Raw genomic sequence first — 21,730 nt, 5'->3', positions numbered from 1 at the left:
TTATACAAAAAACATCAAAAAAAATAACGATTTAGCATCACGATCCAAGATTATAAAACGGGGCTGATCGCAGGTTATCCAGAAGGGTGTCGAAGTTGTTCCACATGTGTCACCCTTCTTATTGCTCATAAAAGTACAAACCCGATGACACGTTTAACTCGGTAATGTTGGTCTCATTCGAGGAAAGAATGTAAGAGCGACAACGTACAACGGAAGCGCAATAAAACGATTCAGCTGTTAATCATGAAATCTGTGAGACAAACTGCATAATACCAAATTGATTTTTCAAACAAATGTAACTGTACACCATGAAACCTGTTATGCATAAGACAAAGATTGATTTAAGCAAACTCCTTCACAATAGAACTAAATACTACTTCAACGGGGGTGTTTAACGACTTGAACTATTTATAAACGTCTCGCATGGTTATGGAGTAATCTACGTGAATATTTTAGTCAAAATCAGGCCTAGCCTATAAAATGTTAAAAATAGCACTCGCTAGTATAAAACTGTCAAACTGAGAAAATCATCCCATGCAAAAATAGGATAGCTAAATCAATCTTACGTTAGTATTGGCTTGCAGTTATTTTCATGCAGTCGTTATCATTATGTGCATGTATAAGTATCGTGCATCCCAACAACTTTAAGATCATAGTAAGTATTTTACATAACAGGTGAAATCTTGCAAATTATTATAATAAACGTTTCTTAACAATCCAAGCAGTTTTCTGAACTTTGGAAGTGTACTTATATCGTTCTCTCCGTTTATTAAAAAGATTTTGTAAATATTGATTTTAAAGTAGATGCATTATACTGTGATGCATTCATTTTGATTAAACTTTTAAGTGTATTACTTTGAATGTTTCGTTAAACAGAACCGTGGGTATATATATTTTGTTTGTTTTAAAACTTCTTGTTTGCAATCTTTGGAATCAAGTAAAAGGAAAATTCTGCAAAGTATATAAGATAAAAATGTAAGTCTCTAACAGTTAGAGAGCGGTTAATACACACTCCTGTTGATACTTAGTGATCATTCAGGCATAAATTGTTATGAAATTAACTGGGTTTATAAAGGTTTTGTGTTTTCTTATTTACACAGTTTAGCCTTCAGATGTTTTTTTAACGATATATGTACAAAATGTCTGTTTCCTTTTTAGATATAAACACTTTGATAGGACAACGACAACGCGAAAAGGTTATTGTCGAGGAATGTGCTGCATAACCTTTTTACTTTGAAAGTTACAGAGCATTTGGTAAAATCTGTTTTTTTTTCATTTTAAAATGACAAATGTTTGGCGTAAATGTACACGGACGAATGGTTTTTTTTCTGGTTTTTTTTTTCTCAAGATCTAGAGGTTAAATTTTCAACATCTATAAACTGTTTAACTCTGCATGATCATGTGCCTGCACGTGTCAAGAACCGCGACATTTGTCATCTCTATTCACGTCTCATACTGTTGTTGATCATTCTGGGTGTTGCAGGCGGATCGGTGATCATCCCCGCTAAAACAAAATTCAAAACTTCAAATTGCATTGCCTTGGTGCGATTAAAAGCTTGACATGATATATCTTTTGAAGAATGTATCTTTCCCCTTAGACGTCTTGATGTTTGTGTTGTTGATTTGGTGTGTTATTGAAGTTAGCTATACATCCTTATTCGTGTTGTGATTTCTTCGTTTGTATTTTGAATCAAATATCTTTATTCGAAGAGTCTACATTCGTCGGTTGTGCAGGAAACACAATTATCATTCATAGTTGTCAAACGGTATTGATTAGTTAATAACACTCTGCATGTTATCTTCACATTTAGGGCACTTAAATTAGACAATAATATGCCTTTTACTTTAAACATGAAACAAAAGAAGGCAATATATTCAATTACTATCAGTATGATCGTGCTTTTCCTTAACTTTGAACAGCAATTTCAATTTACACGGACATTTAGTTCATATAAGGAAAAGCATTTTAAGAAGTCGATATATATTTCAATCTTGCAGTTGATATATGTTTTATCATGGTTTCTTTTTTTGGCTTTTTTATAACTTTGTGCATTTAGGAAATATGCAGTTTTCTTGCTGTTTTGTGAACGCTATGAACAATTAAGAACAACATTATTTAATGATATCCGAGATAAGTACAACATAGACTTAACTACGCTACCAGTGAACATCAAATTAAAACATTTATTTTGTAATTACAGCAAGCTTGTTTCTAACTTTATTTTGAACTGTTTTACCATCAGACAAACTGTGATCAACTGATAACGTGCCTTGCTATAATTTGCGTGTAAATTTGAACTATATTTATTAATTAATTTTATTTTCAATAATGATACACAATGTACAGTGCATCATAAGCCTATTTGGCTGACTGAAAATCACTTGTATATATGAATGCAATTTTTGTTATAATTCAGGTTGCACTTTAATATTAAAATATTTTATTCTATTCTATTCTATACGCTTATACTAATTAGAAATCATCATATAATAAAGAGAGCTATAGTACAATCTGAACTTTTTTACAGTAACATTTCTAGTTAACCAAATTTATCTTAATCATAGAAAAATAAATAAACACTGTGATTTTCCTTTTTATCTAAAGTAGATGATTTACAAATGTAAACAGTTAGCTTGCCAAGGTCTTATTGTATTTTGATTGGTTCTTAATTTGACGATTTATCAATCATCTTAATGCAGATGTTCAAGTAACATGAAATTGTAATTTGTGAGTGTTATTTTCATGGAAAATTTAAAAGTTGTGACTTCTTCATGATAAACATTGTGTTCGTTCCTGCTGTTTTGACTTATCGACTCTTGTTGTTGAAATTTCTTCAAGTTTAATAGTGTCTCAAACGCGACAGTTTGAGTAGGTTTGATTCTCATACTCGATCAAGACCATTGCTAGGGAACTAATATATCGTCATCATATTAATTAATAATTTTGCCCTGGTATTTTTTAAATACAAATACTAATAAAAATTCAAATATATGTTTCACGAGCTTGTTTTTGTTAGGTCTTACAATGTGTAACATAAAAACAAACAACGGTCGGGCATGTTAGCTTGTTTGGCACAGGATACATTTCAGATATTAATACGAGTCGGTATTTCTAAATTATTAATGCATATATACGAAGCATGGATTAATTATCCATTTCAAATTTAGACGCTCCTTGGCATTAATTTTAAGTATTATAGTATCATGAAATGATATGATAATTACGGAAAAACAGTAGTGCTGATTAAAAGCGAATTATTTACTTAAATCGAGGATGTTATCAATATATGAACGAAAAGATACAAATGATGTAGATGATTGATTGGGTAATTGCTTATTATATTGATAAAAGTCTCCAGCCACTTCACACAGGAATATCAAGGACGATAGATGTTTCAAACAAGTTTGTAGTTGTTAAAAAAAGGAAACCCTTATGTTTGATAAGGTTATACAAGAAGTTTCACCTGGTACAAGTAGACAGCCACGTCGGGCAAATGGTAACGCTGAAACTTATGTCTCATTTTTGAGAGCGTCATGCTCTGCATGCGTAAATAAATCCTAACTTTGCTTAACTCGATTCATCATTAGCAAAGGAACCATTTCCGTCTGCAACACATTTATGTCATGGGTCTCTGGTTGAGATTCGTTTTCATTGTAAGCTTACCTACTGTCATTTGCTTACCCTCTATTTCCACTAGGCACCCTGTTTATCATAAGTTCGTCTCCCTCATGCATGGCTCTGTTATTTGTCAGAGTTTGGCTATATTAGTACGTTATGTCCTTGTTCCTTTTCGGATATATCAACGCGTCAACGTTTGCATTTTCAAATATTTAGACCTCGAGCATCAATGAAGAGACAAATATTAACAAAATAAACTTATTGAACACTAAATATATACAGTAACTGGGTACCTGATTATAAGTGATTTCTCTAATTTTATGGAAATAAATCCCTTTCCGAACCCATTTTATAAAACAAATTAATCAACGTGTAGTTGCCGGTGATCTCAGAAGATGATTGGCTGAGTCAAAGGGTCATAACCTTTCTCAGCTCCCTGTAATCATCAAAATGTTCTAACAGGTGATAATGAAATTGACAACTTCGTGGAAAGTGGAAGGCACTCGAAATGGGGGCTTTTGTTTAGAAAAAAAAGGAAAATTTATCTTTTAATCATTAGAGAAACAGATTATTACATGTTAACACGTGGATTATCGGATTTATCCAATCTCGATAGTTAAATTATAAATTCTAAAGTCCTCGCCGAGGCTCGGACTTTAAAATTGATAATTTAACTATCTCGATTGGATAAATCCGATAATCCACTTGTATCAATGTAATCAATCCATATTAATCTGGCGTCTCTCATCTAGTTATAAGAATCGCACAAATGGGGATATGCGTTTTTCTGTGCGGAATGTATAAATATATAACCACGTTTGGTCGAAAAGGAGCTTAATCCGATGCCTGTTTGGTTACGTTCTGTACGCAGTAATAAACCCTATCCTTGATAATTATATCTTTTTGAATAACTGTCGGTGATCTAATGTAATGAAATGCTTCCATGTCTATCGAACATACCCTTTATTGTATATGGTGAACCCCCCTTCTAATCCAAGTTGACCAGCTTATTAGACCATTTCTCATTGATAATACAACTTTGTTTCGTCCTGAAAATCTAACATATAGTTACCACTTGACCTAAAATAGACAATCAATCATTCGGAAATAAAGGGTTTAAATATGTCAATAACGTGTGTTTCTATTTTAAAGGATCTCAATCTTCGACATACTATGTACGTGATATATAAGACTAAAACTTTGAATAAGTTTTCACTATTGATATACTAGAGGCTTAAAAGAACCTGGCATTTTTTACACAATATCGATAAAATATTATTAATACAATATTTGTTTGTAGACGTTCTCGTAACTCATAACACAAAGATAGTAAGCACATTGGAAACATAGGCCGCAACATACGATCCAAAATGTTCTTTAACCAATATGTACCAAGGTATATATATTGAATCTAGAAACACAAACAAATCTGGGTATTGGTTGCAGATATAGTAATATACGCTAGATCAAGACAACAGAAGTTCACTGATTTTCAAATCTCATAGATCGATATAATTTTGTAATAAACAAATTGTTGTAATGAATTTTTTTTTAATATGAAAAAAACTGACCAAAATTGACCGTTACAAAGAAAGCATAAAAAAAAAGGATTTTGTTTTAACAATTAAAGCAAACTCAATGTTAGGTTAAATGTATAGTATTGATGCCAAATTAAAATATAAAATATTCATGCCGACATGCAAGTTTGCACATACTTCAAAGACAAAAGGTATACACATCGTCATTGTAGGGCAATAAAAAAAACTTGCAGATCTTGCATACATGAGGTTGATCATTGTGCTGTTGCAAGAGAGTTTTTGTCTGTCTATTATATCTTTAAAGAATGTTTGGATAAAATTATTATTGAAAGACACAACTTCTGAAAGAAGTCACTTGACGATTTCGTTCATTTCAACTGTTTGTAGATCTTATTTTACTACCCATTCTGCTGCTTAAAATTTCTACTATACTCCTATTGAAAAAACACAAAAATAAAAGATTTGACACCCAACGTAGACTGGTTTCTCGACTTGGCACGACATTTTCCTATATCTATTTGAATGTTAAACACCTGATCTCGAAGATACATATTTGATAGGTAAAGAATGAGATAGGGAGTATAAATACATCAATGAGACAAAAACCGAATATAAAAAAAAAATCGAACAAAACAGAGTACAAATATACAGTCTTCAACAACAAACAGATATCTATGCAATATGAATCACATTAAATCGTTCCGATTCTATAAGAGTTGAATCTCCAAATAACAAAAAAAAACATTAAGATTTGACACCCAACGTTTACTGACTGGTTTCTCGACTTGGCACATGTACATGAAATTATGGCGGGATTAACTTTGTTTATGTCATACTCTAAAAACCAGTACAGTAAGAGCAACTAATCTCCAAAAACTAAACTGAATGATAGATAGCACAAACACAAAATAAAAATGAAGACATATTTTTGATATTAAAAAAGACTCGCAGTTACTGAAATCAAGCCAATTGTACAGAAATCTTGCCTTCCTACACTTATTTGTCTTGTGTATTTCATAGCCGATGTCATACGGCACAATTGTGAGCTATAGGAAGATATAATCTTTTAAAATGCCAATGCAAACCAAACAGAAACACAAAAGAAACATGTCAAAATAAAATTGAGAATGGAAATGGGGAATATGCCAAAAAAAACAACAACCCGACCATAGAGCAGACAACTGTTACAGCAGAAGGTCACCAACAGGTCTTCAATGCAATGAAAAATTCCCGCACCCGGGGGCGTCCTTTAGCTGGCCCCTAAACAAATGATATACTAGTTCAGTGTAACAGAATACATTGTAGCAAATTATTTATATCTATGATAATCATTAGTGAATAAGAGATAAAAATTAAAAACAAAACAAAAATCACGAACTCCGAGGAAAATGATTACACTTTATGCATTTTACGTGTTTTATCTAAAATTTCGAATTCTGGCCTTTAAATTTTCGTTTTGGTGTAAACACAGCATTCTGTCGAATTTTTAAGAATAACTTTATTAATAGAAATGGATTTCGTCTCACCTATCATAAGTATTTGTTTACTTTTGAAAATATTTGAATGAATGAAACAAAAAGCATTTTGGAATACATATACATGTATCAGGTACGCTCGAAATCTAAAAATTTTAAAGAAAATACACAAAAAAACATTATGAGCATCATCACGTTTATGAAGTGAATTAACGAAAACAACATACAAAACTAAAATTTATCAAGCCTTTGCGCGAGTAAAAGTACTATTCGCAAATACCAGTCCTGCATAAGCTTGCACACATGGATTATTATTTGTATCGTCATTTAAATACTTTCTGTGTCATTAGTATTTTATGTAAACATAGAGAAGAAATTCATTCATGTAGGCAATACTGGAAAGAAGTCAAGATATGATTTAGTTGTACATTCTATTCTGTAAGAAACAATTAAATAAATATAGTTCCAGTCGATACAACAATGCATTAGAACGTCTCATCTTATAAATTGTAATATCTCTGAAATGGTTTATTCATATTTGTTATTCGGTATATCAATACTTTTTTTTTGTTATATAACACAGTCTTAAAATAATAACCAAGATTTCTGATGAAATGAATTTATTTTAAAACAGACAATTCTTCTAATTCTGTCCTTGTTGACGGTAAATTTCTAAGACTCGCACAGTGTTTGTATTGTCTGTATTGTCTTTTTCGGCTCGACTGGAAAGTTACTAATTTTATAATATATCTTCTAAATTTCTCACTGAGAAAAATATAAATTACAAAATTTGCCATGCATCCAAATAGCAAAATAAAATTCAAAATATCACTTAAAAGAAATTTAACATCATCTTTCATAAACTTAACTTTAAACCACCAAGCTATTACCTCATGGATAACGCCGACTGTCACGGGAATTTCCGTCACTAAAAATATTCCAACTATCCAAGCAGTTTGTGCCGAAAGGCGCATCGGAACATCTTTTCTTTGATGGACCTTATTTGTATGAATTCTTACAAGTGAAGCCATTTTTAAGTTTCGGATAAGCTTAATTTCCAAAATCAGTAAGATGACACACGGTAAAAGTTTAATCACCAAAACTCGCAATAAACCGTACATACCGTAAAATAAATTTTTATTGTCATTCAGCCAGTTTTGTGGTGACTTCCGGCATGCGGGATGTGCCAAAAATCCGTCCATATCCAAATTAACTAAAACCTCTTCATATTTTAATCTGAAGGTGAATGGTAATAGAAAAGCAAAGAAGCAGCAACTCATAAGAATCATGTAAATAATTGTGTTTTTCATTGTACAGATGTACTTCGCTTTAAATGGATTCGAAACACACACATGGCGTTGAATCGCTAGCCCTAGAGTAAGCCACATTGATATACTGTGTAAAATAATAGGTATTTCCATTGTTGTGATGTCATATGCTTGGCATAGTTTACACGACGGAAATATCATATAGAATCCGCATCCAAAAACGTACATAAATAACGGAGATGGAATAAATACCGTCAACATGTCCACAATAGCTAACGCAGCCAGTAAAGCATGGTGTGGAGTAAAAAATTTAGCTCTCCAAAATACCACTAGTATTGTACAATTTATTACCACAGTAACACATGCTAAGCTTGGAAATAAATATCCATTTATAATAAAGTTTGGTGTCGTCCGATGTCTTCCCAAATAACAAATTTCGTTTGTAATATTCATTAAATCTTCATTGAATTCCATCGACAAGTTTTCTCCTTCTCCAAGCATTCTTTTATGACCATTAAAGAAGTTATCCGTTTTAATGCCTTGCTGGTAAAAAAAAGCTGTCAGAAACTAAGCATTCATAGATTGATGTTCTTTACTTGAAAAACGATAATTAACAGATGATCCAGGCAAACTCTCTATCTTAAGTCCGGCGATGATCAATTTATGGAATCATCGTGAGTGGTTTGTCAGCATTTTCATTAACAGTTATGATAGCAGCAAGATGATCCGAAGATTACACTACTACTTAACTTATTTGATATGACATCGATGTCGTGCTCCATACAATAATTTCCTTTCTTTAGCGGATTGATCTTCCCAGCCGCCTTTTATACCTCTATACTTTTTCTAATTAATTCTAATCTTGTAAATACTAATCAAGCCATGTTTTTGTGACGTTCAACTTCTATTTATAAGCAATTTTGACACACGTTATAGTGGTTTGCTTAATATTTCTGATTACTTCAATAACAGATTTCATAGATTATTCTATTAATCTCATATTTTTATACGACGAATCATAAATATTTTTTTCCAGTATAATGTTTTTAAAAGTAGCCATGACTATTTCTGATAAATTCGGTTATCGGATATTTCATATTGTATTTGCCGTTTTACGATAAGAACTTTGCGGCTCATTTACCCTAGAATAAACAGACGAATGTATATCTTTTCTATAGCATTTCTCGCATTTAATATAAACATAGAAAATTTGTTGTATGTAAACTTTAATTTACACTTTCTACCTTATTGATTCATAGCTGAACAAATTGTCAAATGTAATCATACACAACAACACGAACTAATATCTCTATATTAATAAAAAAAAAATTGAATAAATTGAAGTTTCAATGAAAGTTTTGATTTTACGATATATTAAATTATTTTACATGATTTACTAATAATAACAAATATATAAATCGTTTCCTTTTATCATAAGTTTATTGGAATATATCCCTGTAAGATGTTAAAAAGAAATATCTTCATTTGAGAAATGAAAATAATTTATATTTAATTTTCTATCATTATAATAAAAACACGTGCTTGCTCCTGCAACACTTATAGCGGAAGCTCTTAAAAAGCCAAAAACAATAAAACAACAACTGTTAAGTGATGTAAAATTGCTTGCTCCTGCAACACTTATAGCGGAAGCTTTAAGGTGGATCCCTACAGATATAGCAAATTTTTTTTCACCATTGAATTTTTCTTAAAATTTGCATACATATACTATGCAATGGCCTCTATGAAAATTTGAGTTAAAAATAGTATGTCACCAGACTCGTTTCCATGGTAACGGTCACCAAAGTTGGTACATCACGTGTATGCATAAATACATACCTGATGTAGAAACTCTGGATTTTTTTCAAGCCTTTGAAAGTATTTTGAAGGGTTTGTTCTTCATTTATTACAAAATTATTATTTAAAATGTAAATAAAACACAAATAATGGCAGTTTTATTCATTTTCATTGATTTCGTCTCTAATTTCATCAACACTGCTCCACAAAAAAAAACACAGATTTTGTTAAAAATTTCTATTTTTCTTAAATTTCCAAAAAAATGGTCCAATGAATATTTTTTTAAATTTGACATAAGATGGTCATAACAATGAGCTTTAAAAAGAAATTAAAAAAAATATGGGTCACCAGACTATTTTTTGCACGAAAAATGTTTTTGTGACCCCTAACGAAACAGTGATCAACAGCAGTTTTTTGTATATCTTTCATCATGGGTGATCAAAGTGTGACATATGTTGTCATATCCTTTGTTAAACTAACACAGAATAATACAGTTTCACAAGGCAATCAAATGAGAACAATTTTTTGGTTTCTATCAACAACGGTTACCATGGCAACAGGACATGAAGTTGGAAAATTCAAGTTTTTGCATTGTTCTGATGTGCAAGATTAACAACCTAACAGACAATGGCAGATCAAATACCATGATTTCAGACCAACAACACATGGCTTCTATGTAAATGTAAACAAATATTATGATACATTGTAATGCAGCTTATATTAGCATTACTGTGGTCTTAAATGAGCAAAATAAATTACTCAGAAGTTAGCGAAAATCACCAAATATATTTTTTTTTAAATTATCGATTCATAGGTAACAGTCATGCAAGTAAATGGATTAAAAAAGACTTTGTCACCTTTTCCACAATTAATGATTTAAGTTTGATGAAGCATAATGATAATACATTATATATTTCAGTTGTCATAGTAACATAACCAAAAAATGATGAAATTATAACTTTTTCAAAGGTTTTTCAACTTTCTTTATTTTGAATGCCTCAATAATCAAGCAAACATATAACTGTTATATTTACAAATGTGTAAATAGTTTACTCCTCTGATTCAGTCAAGTACTTATTGATAGTCATAGCATTATTAGAGTTCACTGTGTTCTCAGTCAAAATTATCAATCCTTCCATATTGAATAGTACATGTTGCTCCCAGTCAGATATAGCATATTACTATTAGTGGCAATTCTTTTCTTTCAAAATCTTTGTTTTCTGGTTATCTGTTTGCCTCTCTAATTTCTTATTCATACTTTCCCAAATTTTCTAAGTAAATTTTCCAGGGGAACATTCTGTTGCTGCATTTACCTGAAAGTTTAATTTATTTATTTGTAATGAAAAGGTGTAATATATACTAATAAACTACTAAATCTATATAATATTCCAGTGAGTGCAAAATTAATCCAATCATGCATTACAACATCAATTTAAAAAGATTATATTATACCTGACTAACAAAGGTACTCATTAAGAGTTTTATAATATCATATATGGCCAGGTTTTTGAAGTGATTGCAATAATTAGGTCAGCTGATGGGTATGCATTTTGTATTGCTTTTGCATATGATGGCCATCCTTTTTAGTGGTTTTTGTTTTGTGAACAATGGCAATTTGGAATGCAATAATTGACAATATAAATGATATAGGGAGCATTATAGGGTCCAATGCAAATAAATTCAAGGTATACATGTATATTTAATAGGTGTGACCTTTACCATATATGTGTACCTTAAATCAAAACAGTTGAACTGTTCTTTTTGGTAAAAATTTACATATATACAGCATGTGACCAAGTTTGAAATAAACATAAGTTATCTACATCACTTAGTTATCTTCATTGTCAGAATTGTGGCACATAAGAACCAGTGGCAGTCTTGATAATATACTTTGTATTTAAATTATAAAATAAAGTACAAATCAATAGTGTAAAATGTGGATCACTGTGACCTTCTTTTGCCTGGAAGCTGAGTTACTTACTGAGACTCTGAGAGTGTATATATAAGTTTGCATGATCTGACACCTTTTAGTTGCGGAGATATACATTTGTTGTATATGAAATTGGATGTTTAATGTAACCAAAGTCAGTGAAGTGGAAAATGTAGGTCAGTGACATCTGTGTACAAGTTTACATGATCCTACATTTTATAGTTGAGTCTACTAAATATATTGTCCAAAAAGAAATGTTATAAATGCCTGCAAAACACCATTATCAGATTAAAAAGTCTCAAATGGAACCTAAGTTTTTTTTCAAAGGTAACTACATGTAATTATCCTAAAATGTATGTATTTACCATTGACAGTCATCCTTCATTTTTCTACAAAACTGCTGCTAATAACCTGCTGTTAAATGATGACCATGAGACCTACAATTGATAACAAATATAACAAAAATTAAATAAGTAAATTAATATAATCAGATAATATAGGATTCATAAAAAGTGAGAGTTTTATATTACTTTTTATCAATGTTGGTTGTTCAATATCAAAATAGTGAAAATAATGATAAAAAAGCCATATTCCATATAATAACAAGAGCATTGCTAAGTATGGCATCCTTTCACCATAGAAGACTGTTGCTTTCACATGGGTGTTTAGAATCTACAATGTCCACTTTCACCTTGACATTTGGGAATATCTTTTCTATTAATAAAGTTAGTCTAAATTCTTTAAATTTACCTGTATTACTTTCATAGTTTCAACCAGTACCAAACATTTGCAATTCTGCAACATAACTAGCTTCAACCTAATGAAAAAAAGTGATAACAAATATATATAAATGAAAGTGCATGCAGTGTTCAAATACTATAGCTAAAACATATTACATTTAAAATTAACTGGAAACTCAGGCTGTTAACAATGAAATTTGTAATAATAATATGTATAAAGGCTTTCAAAACCAAATAGGTTTCATTAAATTTGTTGAAATTATACATTAATATAGATTTCATTTAATAAATTATACATATGTAACTAATTCTAGTTCAATATTTTTGTTGAAACAAATTCTGTCATGTTCTATACATGAAAGTCTTCAAGTATATATAACAATGCTTTACCACAAAATTGATTTGAAATATTGACCCTAAACTTGAAATTATTACCAAGATCTGTTAATTCATTTTTATGACTGCTTAAGTGCAAATATGAATATAATTATGGTCCTCATTATACTTTATATCTACTTAGGAAAATTTATGAATTATATGACTAAAGGTTTAATTACCTTCCAATTATTCATTAAATTAACCATGTTTAAAACTGTTTCTTCTTTTGAATTTATTTACAGGATTCTTTTGCAACTGCAAATATTTTCTTTCCAGTTTAATTCTCCTTTTTCTTTAAGTATGGCTGATGAATTCACAGACAGTACATTCAATCCATTAAGGAAATTGTTGAAATGTGTGGCACAAATTCCTGCATGTATCATTCCTGAAAAATATGATATGAAATGTCAGTCTGCACATGTATTGGTTAATTAGATAAACTATAAACTATTTAGACTTGAGTTCATAATTTTATTTGGAATATACAATTGATTTTTTCAATTTATGTTTATATAATATGATTGTGAATTCATGTTTACCTTTATTCTTATAAATCACAGACTCACATTTATTTCTAATAATGTGGAATGAGAGTGGGTGCACCCCTTCTTAATTTTCTTTTTTGCCTTCATGCATTATCCTGCATTCTACACATCATTCTAAATGACTAAATATGTAAGGTTTCCGACCCCTTGGTCTCTGATCACATGCAAAAGATGACTTAATATGAAAATTCTGATTATAAAATAAAGGAAACTAATATTTTGAGTTTGTAAAACATTATTTTTGTGAATGAATCATTGTGACTGCAATTGTTTACTTTTTCAATTCTAATTTTATTTATGGTTATATAATTGCTACCAAATAAGTATTTACAAAATAATCCTCTCCTTTTGGATGCAAAACTAAAAAGCCCCTTATGTATAGATGTCTTTGTGTACATTGCAAAAATGATAAATAACTTCCAGGGGCAAAATTCCAGAAAAATTACTAAGTCCAGCTTCATAAAAAATTTGGGCAGCACTTCCCCCCAAAATAAAGCTTTTTACCCTCAAACCACATAAACCCCGGACCATAATAGAGGGGAATTAAATAAAGAAAAAGAGAGGTGTGGGGCAGGTTCATTTATTCAAGACATGAAACCATACACCTTCTCCAACCAGTAAAATGTGTAAAGTCTAAAGAGAATATATAATAAAGAGAAAATTGAACTCTCTTACCATGTGCAGCTTTTGAATTGATAACAAATCCACCAGTCCCATTTTCCCCCTCGTTTCTACACTGTCACACATGATATGCAGGTTACATGCACTGCAGCTACAACGATATGGTATGGACAAAATGCTCCACGGCCTCCACCTCCTGGTCCAAGCCTTGAAGGTCGTATTTCCGTTCACAGACAGTATCCGCAGGGGACAGTTTTGCATCTTAACAAACATATTCTGCGCTAGGTGATCATCAGAGCTAGCCGTCGACCTTCTTTCCAGGTTCCGTCAAACGAAACATCACTGTCTGTGATCGGACACCGAATTTCTCCAACTCTCAAAAACTTATATCATATGATATTATAAGTTGAGAATCATTTAAGACTGTGTGAACTTTCAGGCTGAAGCTATTCATATTCTTTATTTTTAAAGAACGCATGCATTTATCCTTTATGATAAACCTTCCTTTCTTCTGAGCGATGAGCTGTAACTTGGAAGTTGTTTACACACGTTGACAACAGACGACTTCTTCTTCTCTGTATTAGCTTCCTTTAAATAGGAACACCTCTAATATATATATTATTAGAGTATTTGGGGTAAATTTTGAAAGATTTTTTCTGGTTGTATGTAGATAACTATGTACAGCACACTATGTAGGAGGTTTTCTTTCATTTATAGGTTGTTTTTATATATATATACAGATTGTTTTATTTTGTATCTTTTTATTTTATTTTTTATTATAATAAAGGAAATGTGCACCATAGCAGTATTTACATGTGAGGGTCTTATATACATGTTTTTGTTTTAAAACTTAACCATACAATATTTAAAAGTTGTACAAAAACAAAATAAGTGTCTATAGTGATAGTAGTTATATATATAATTCCATTTTTTATAAAAGGATAGAGTTATAGATTAATTTTCTAAAATGAGGTTACTTAATTATTTTAAAAGGATCAAGTATGTATTTTAAAAAGTAAAAATATATATTGCATCAATTTTAATATGATAAAATATCTCATAATTGTGAACATCAATTTTCTTGACTGGCGATGTGGAATTTCATTGATAAAAACTGGAATCTTTTATCTAATTAAAAAGCTAAAAAATAAAATAAAATAAGACAGTCATTAAAAACAAAGTTCTTATTCTTAGGTTCAGTATCATGTAATAAATTTATTTTGTTTTAAGTGGAAAATGTGGTTAAAAATATTTTGGCATCATATAAAATTATCATTTATAATACAGGAGCTTGTCATTAATTTTAATTGTTTTAATTATATGATAGCATTTCTCATTTTATAGAGATTGTAAATTTAAATTATACTCATAATTTAGAGCTGAACTCGCATTCGGGTGATTATCAATTCAACTTGATGAATATCCTCCTTTTGTCTCCTTTACTAACACATTTATTTGAATCGTCTATCTCTAGTCCATGTAATGAGAAATTGAATATATTTGTTTCTCCATGTTTAACATTTTTTAATAAAACAGTTCTTATATGTATAAACATTTATCCGTTTTTGCTTCTTCACTAACCACTGAATATTGAATATTAATACACAGTATAATTGTTCATATACCTGTACACTTTGGTTTTACACAATATTATTTGATGTTCCGTGCATCTAATATTTCAATTCTCTTGATATGTAGTTGGAATAGTAGGTTTCTAGCTTTCTGCTCTAACTTTTCTGCCAGTTCCATTCCTATACTAAGGGATTCTTTAAAATTGCTCCAGTCTAATATCAGACGTGTAATTTCCATCTTATTGTTGCAGTATGTATTCCATTTTGCAGGACCACAGCTATCCAGAATGACTTTTTTTATATCTATAAAATATTTCTCTCTTATAGTGCTTAGTACAGGACAGGTGGTTATCATGTGTACTATGTCTTCACTTTCTGTATGGCACAGTTGACATGTTGCTTCTGTTGAGAAATGTGTGAACTTATGTTTGTCTGATTGCAATATATAAGTTCCAGTCATCATTCTGGATTTCACAATGGATTTTCTTATCTCAATTCTGGGTTGATTTTTTAGCTTCCATACATGTGCTGTTTTTCCTATTTCCAAATTATCTATGCAGACATATTTAAGACTGGTTTTATTGAAAGCATCAGATTTTAATTTATCATTCCAAAATTTGTGAATTTGTCTATTGATTTCTTCCTTCCATGCATTTTTTTTGGGTGTGCTATTTTGAAGTATGTTGATTGAAGGTAGACTGTATAACTCTAAAATGTTCAGTATTTTGCTGAAGAAACTTTTCTTGTTATCGAAATTGGTAGCTATCTGTCTGTTCATGACATCTTTGATTTTGGTATTGTCACATGTTATAATGGAATATAGTAGTGATAGTTGTCTCTTATGTATTTCAGCTTCTATCGGCAAGGCTCCCAAAAACAGTAGGACAGCAGCATTTGATGTCCTTTCTGGTAAGGACTGTAGGTGTCTCAAATTCTTCCTGTGAAATTTCTCTAGATCTTCAAGATTAGATTTTGTTAATGGAAGTACCTCTAATCCATATATTAATCTTGGTATAACATATGTTCTATAAATTTGGTAGGAGATTTCTGGGTTGAGTCCATTGGTGCCATGTACTCCAGATCCCATAAGAGCATACCTTGTTCTTCTTGCTGTTTGAATTCTGTCTTTTACGTTGAAGTTATTTTCTGAACCATCTGTTCTTTTTACTCCTAGATGTTCACTGCCGTCAGTGGTTTTTACTTTTTTACCATCCATAGTCCAGTTGTAATCAGTTTTAATTTTTGAGCAATCGATTATTTCAGTTTTTGTAGGATGTATTTTGTAATGATGTTCCTTTGCATACCTGTCTATAACATTCAACATTATTTGGAGCTCATGCTCATTATTTGAGATGAAGGCGATATCATCGGCACAGGTTGGTGCTCCTATATAGATGTCTCCTAGATGATAACCCAGGGAATTCTGCTCTAGCTCAACTAACAAATCCTGCACAAATATTTTATATAGATGAGTAGAGAGTATCCCACCTTGTCTAACTCCTTGTTTTATTGTGAAGGATTCGCTTACCCCATCTAGCCATTTTACTTTGGAGCTAAGCCCATTATATAGTTCTGTTAGGATCTTCCAATAGGTGGGGTGAATATTCTGATCAATGGCCTTGTCCATAAGAATTATATGCTGGACAACATCAAATGCTGACTGAACATCTAGAACAGATATATAAAAATTTTCAGTTGACTTTTTGATTTCATAGCGGGCTTCAGATATAAGCAGACTTGACATTATTGGTGACAATCCTTCTGTAAATCCGAACTGTAGCAATGTTTTTGATTTTAGATTTAGTTTTTCTATAAAAGCATATTCAAAGGTTTTTCCAATAGTAGCTGTGACTGTTATACCACGATAGTTCCCCATGATAGTTGGATCTTTTTGTTTTTTCAGTACTGGAGTAAGTAGGCCAAAAGTAAATGCTGTTGGTACTGCTTTATTCAGTAGGATGTTGTTAAAAATTGATGTTAATGCAGGGGTAATAGTAGTTTTGGAGTACTTTAGATGTTCAGCTGATATCCCAAATTCATCAGCACTTTTTTTGGTATTAAGCTCATCTATTGCTTTCATGACTTCTGTATCTGTAAAGAGTTCTGGTTCCACAATACTTTGGTCCATTGCTTGTTCATATAGCTGCTGTCTGATTTTACATAGGTTGAGATAGTTATTGTCAAATAACTCTTCCTTTGGGACACTCAGGTCCTCGTAGTAGGATGCAAAACTTCTTCTTTGATCTTCTGGTATGAAATTCAATTCCCCATTGATTTTTAAGCAGTTTGTAGAAGTTTGTTGGCTGCTACGGTTCCTATTGATTAGTCTATAGAAAAGTTGGGTATTTGGGTTGTCCATTATCTGTTGATATAAACTTTGTCTACTGACAGCTTGTTCCATTCTTACTTTGCTACGCAATTTTCTCTTCTCCAGCTTAAGTGTTGTAGCTAATGGATGTTCTTTCTGTTTACCAGCTTCTTGCCACTGTTTGTATATATTTCTGCAAGATTTTATAAGTATTTGAACTTCTGGGGATGCTTTCCATTTTGGACCCTTAAGTTGCAGGAGTTTTGTTGGAATTGTAATATTTCCTGCTCTTACAAGGCTATTTGTTAGAATATCTACCTGCGTGTTAATGTTATTTTCATCCACTATTGCAGTTATATCCTGTTGTATGAGCCTGTTGTATTGGTTTGTATCCATTTGGTCCCATTGTAACTTATACTTAGCTTTTCTGTTTTTATTTGCAGATTTCACTTTTGCTGGTATGTCTATTGTTGTAATGACTCTGACTGAGGTATGCGCTGACAGATTGATACTTGATTTTTCATCTATAGTGTAGTTTAGTACTAGTTTTTTGTCTTGGACTAGTATATAGTCAATTTGTGATGAAGATGACCAAGCATGATGGAAAAATGTGTGCTTTTCGCATATATCTTGTCCTGTTGATAAACCCATTTCTGCCACAAAGTTCTTCAGCATCTTGTCATGTTTGTTACTTCTCGTAGATAGGAGTGTCCCATTCAGATCTCCACAAAGTATAACTTTATGAGTCTCCTGATACTTTTGTATGATATCATATATTATATCCAAACATTCTGTATATTCAAATTGGGAGTCTGTATTGCAAGTTGGCATGTATGCATTTATAATACATAGTTCTTGTGAGGCTGTTATTAGTATTGCAATTACTCTTTCATTGCCATCTTTTAGCTTTTTAATGCTGTTAGTCCATGCATTTGGCCATAATATGGAGACTCCAGCTTTGCCTTTAGGAAGTTTAAAACTGTCTATTGGGTCATTGGTATCCGAACATCTTGTATGATTTTCCATATCTGGCAGTATGTTTTTAATTTCTCTAATTTGAAAATCCCATAAGAAGTGCTCTTGAAGACATACTATTGATTTTGACAGGTCTAAAGAATGTAAGAATGTAATATTTGTTTTTAATCCTTCAATGTTGTTTGTGATAATCTCTATTGTTGGATTAGAATCTTTACCTTTCCTGCAGCTTGTTCCTGATCTGGCGGGCGGCTTTCTTGGGCTAGTACACGAAAATTTCCCTGCTCTTTATCTGTTTCACTGGTGTCATTGATTGTCTGTACTTTTAGGTTGTCAGATGTTGGATGTGTACAAGACAAGTGTTCTGTCAGGGTATTTTGATGTTTTTCAATATCCTGTGATGGTATATTTATTTCATTATGTGTATCCATCCTCTGGCTTTGGTTGAGCGTGCCGGTTAATCCTTGATTGTGTGTTCTCTTGTCAAGGGTTTTTATTTTGCTTTTTATTGAGATATCCCTATCTCTCTCTCTTTGAGTATTGATGTTCTGCTGCTTTTGTATTGTGTTAGCTCTTACTGCATTTTTTTGGTTTTGTTGACCTGTATGATTCATATTCTTGTTGAAATTTTGAGGATGTGGCAGGAGTCCTGGTTTTGTTGTCTGTTGTATAGGCTCGGGATTCAATGGATGGCTTGTTGCATTCATTCTTCGTTGATTCTGTCGCCCTATGTTTGGATTGATATGTGTATTTGACAAGTTGTGGTGTTGATATTGCCCTTGTTGTCTTTGCAGTACTTCAAATGGAGCAGTTGGTATATAAACTCCTGATGTCTGTTGCTGATTTATGTATGTTGGTATAGTATATAAACTTTGCATCTGCCTCCCAGTTGGCATAGTATATGGACCTTGCATCTGCATCCCAGTTGGCATAGTATATGGATTATGCATCTCAGTTGGCATAGCAAATTGATTGTGTATTCCAGTTGGCATATACATTGGTGTGTTTGTCGTTGGCACATATTGGTTTGTGTATGCTGTATGTGTATATTGTGGTATCCCATGATTCATCAAGTGTGGGTGAGATGGAAAATTTCCTGTACACATATATGGATTTGTAGGAGGATGGTTTTTGACCTGTAGCGCAATTTGAGTTGTGAGTGCTGTTTGAATACACATATTTTGCGTCATTTGGGCTTCAATTGCTCTTAATCGATGTTCAAGCAGCATTTCTTTCATGTTGTTATGCGCCGTCCATTCTTGTTGGTTATTATCAATCCTGGTTGTATTATCAGTTCTTGTCTGGTTTTGATTTGGTTGATCATTTTGCGTTTTGATTGTCTCTATAACAGTTCTCATGTGTTTAATTTCGTTTTCAAGATTCAGTATCCTGGTCTTTTGGGAGACTATAATTTCATCTTTATCTGATCTTTTTGTCCCAGTTGATGATTTGGACCCCTTTTTCTTGTCTGTGGATTGCATTGATGTTTTGTCGATGTTCTGACTATTCTCATATGATTGTCCTGATGCTTTCTTCTCTTGGGATTTTGTATCCATTTTTATTATGGGTTGAATTGGTGATATTACCCTTTTGACCAGAGTCTCATCTTCTGTTGCTTCTGGAAGTATTTTCTGATCTTCATTTTGGTCATCAGGATTCAAAGTTTTTATGGCTTCCTTTTCCTCTATCAATATTTCCTTGATGTTCTCTGTATTATTATTTTCTAGGCTCTGATCTTGAATTTCCTGTATACTCTCTATATTATGTATTTGATAAGTCTCTAAATCTGTGCTTGAATCTTCTGGAGGATTATGTTGTTCTTCATCGCACTCCATGTAATTTCTGCTCTCATATAGCATGTCGTCATTGCAGAATCTGCATATGTATTCTATATGTTTTAGCTCTTCACTGCCTATATTCTTCGAGATGTTTTCACACTCATAATGGTACCAGTAGTCACACCTATCGCAGCCTATCCCATCTTCTACATATTTTCTGCAGGATGGACATATACTTGTGTCTGATTCAGCTCCTTGTAATTCTACATTCTGGTTGTTTCTATTGTATATATTCAGACTAGTTTCATTGTCTTTTTGATGACTACCCTGCCTATTGTCGCTGTTTGTTATAGACTTTTGTATCACTTTTGAAGAGTACTTCTTCATTTGAGATATGCAGGTATGAATACTGTTGTTAAGTAATTGTACCTCGCAATATTCCTTTCTAATTTTTTCACATAGTTTATCAAAAATGTCATTGATAAATATATCTACTCTCTTTCCATTAACGTTCATTGAACAGCTGGTATGGTATAGGTTAATGGAGAATTTCAATACACTGCCGGCTTGTCCATTTTGTTTCCTGTTATATACTCGGTAGCATGAGTCAACTGTTAAACCTGCCTCCTCGACTCCATCTTGTTTTTGTACTACGGCGAGGCTGTTTTCATCTGTAGAGTTCAGTATTTTGTGTATTTCTCCTTTTAGTATTTCATATGCTCCTGCACTCATTTCTACAACGAAATTATTTCCTGCCTTAAGTTCGTATTTTAAATGTTGTCTCTGGCAGGCATCTGATTTTTTTTTGAGGGCTTTCTCTTTATTTAAGGTATACAGCCTGGTGTTAATTGTTGATGGTTGAAGATCTCCTGTTGAGGCTGTTTTCCTAAATTTCCTTAATTCCATACTTTCTGATATTTTTTTTGGTCTATTTTATCAATATATTGTTTTGTTGTTGGATATATATTGGATTTTTTTTTTTTTTATTCTCTTTAACTAATCAGTAACTCATAGCATTCAGTCTACTTTTAATATCTATATATGGTTATCCACAGGGGTATAGTGGTGTAGCGCGGAATCCCACGCTGACCTAACCCTGATTGTGGATGGTAAGCTACTATGTATGGTGTAGCAGATTTTTAAATATTGTTATGTTCTCTGAATCCTATATCCTGACTTTTTAAATATAT

General features: G+C 31.9%; 2 protein-coding genes and 1 long non-coding RNA gene across 3 annotated transcripts; all 3 read right to left on the bottom strand.

The window, feature by feature from the left end:
• Positions 1–7,235: 7,235 nt before the first annotated feature.
• Positions 7,236–9,029, bottom strand: LOC139520150 (sex peptide receptor-like). The gene has a single exon (XM_071312619.1). It carries the CDS (start codon positions 8,399–8,401, stop codon positions 7,253–7,255), a length of 1,149 nt encoding a protein of 382 aa, XP_071168720.1. The 5' UTR covers positions 8,402–9,029; the 3' UTR covers positions 7,236–7,252.
• Positions 9,030–10,653: 1,624 nt separating this feature from the next.
• On the bottom strand, positions 10,654–14,435 carry LOC139520149 (uncharacterized). Its single transcript, XR_011663827.1, has 5 exons — positions 13,963–14,435; positions 12,922–13,127; positions 12,375–12,441; positions 11,990–12,061; positions 10,654–11,007 (listed from the first exon to the last, which is right to left on the bottom strand). It is a non-coding gene; the product is annotated as an uncharacterized lncRNA (long non-coding RNA).
• Positions 14,436–18,956: 4,521 nt separating this feature from the next.
• On the bottom strand, positions 18,957–21,446 carry LOC139521470 (uncharacterized). Its single transcript, XM_071314944.1, has one exon. The coding sequence runs from the start codon at positions 21,444–21,446 to the stop codon at positions 18,957–18,959; it is 2,490 nt and encodes an 829-aa protein (XP_071171045.1).
• Between the last annotated feature and the right edge of the window lie 284 nt (positions 21,447–21,730).

The sequence above is a fragment of the Mytilus edulis genome, chromosome 4 (genome assembly GCF_963676685.1).
Source record: "Mytilus edulis chromosome 4, xbMytEdul2.2, whole genome shotgun sequence".
Lineage (NCBI taxonomy): Eukaryota > Metazoa > Mollusca > Bivalvia > Mytilida > Mytilidae > Mytilus > Mytilus edulis.
The sequence above is the reverse complement of the archived record's forward strand: the minus strand, read 5'-3'. Positions and strand labels throughout refer to the sequence as shown.

Bases quoted from the DNA above. Each gene is read 5' to 3' on its own strand.
- LOC139520150 (XM_071312619.1), bottom strand. From the start codon at position 8,401: ATGCTTGGAGAAGGAGAAAACTTGTCGATGGAATTCAATGAAGATTTA.
- LOC139521470 (XM_071314944.1), bottom strand. From the start codon at position 21,446: ATGGAATTAAGGAAATTTAGGAAAACAGCCTCAACAGGAGATCTTCAA.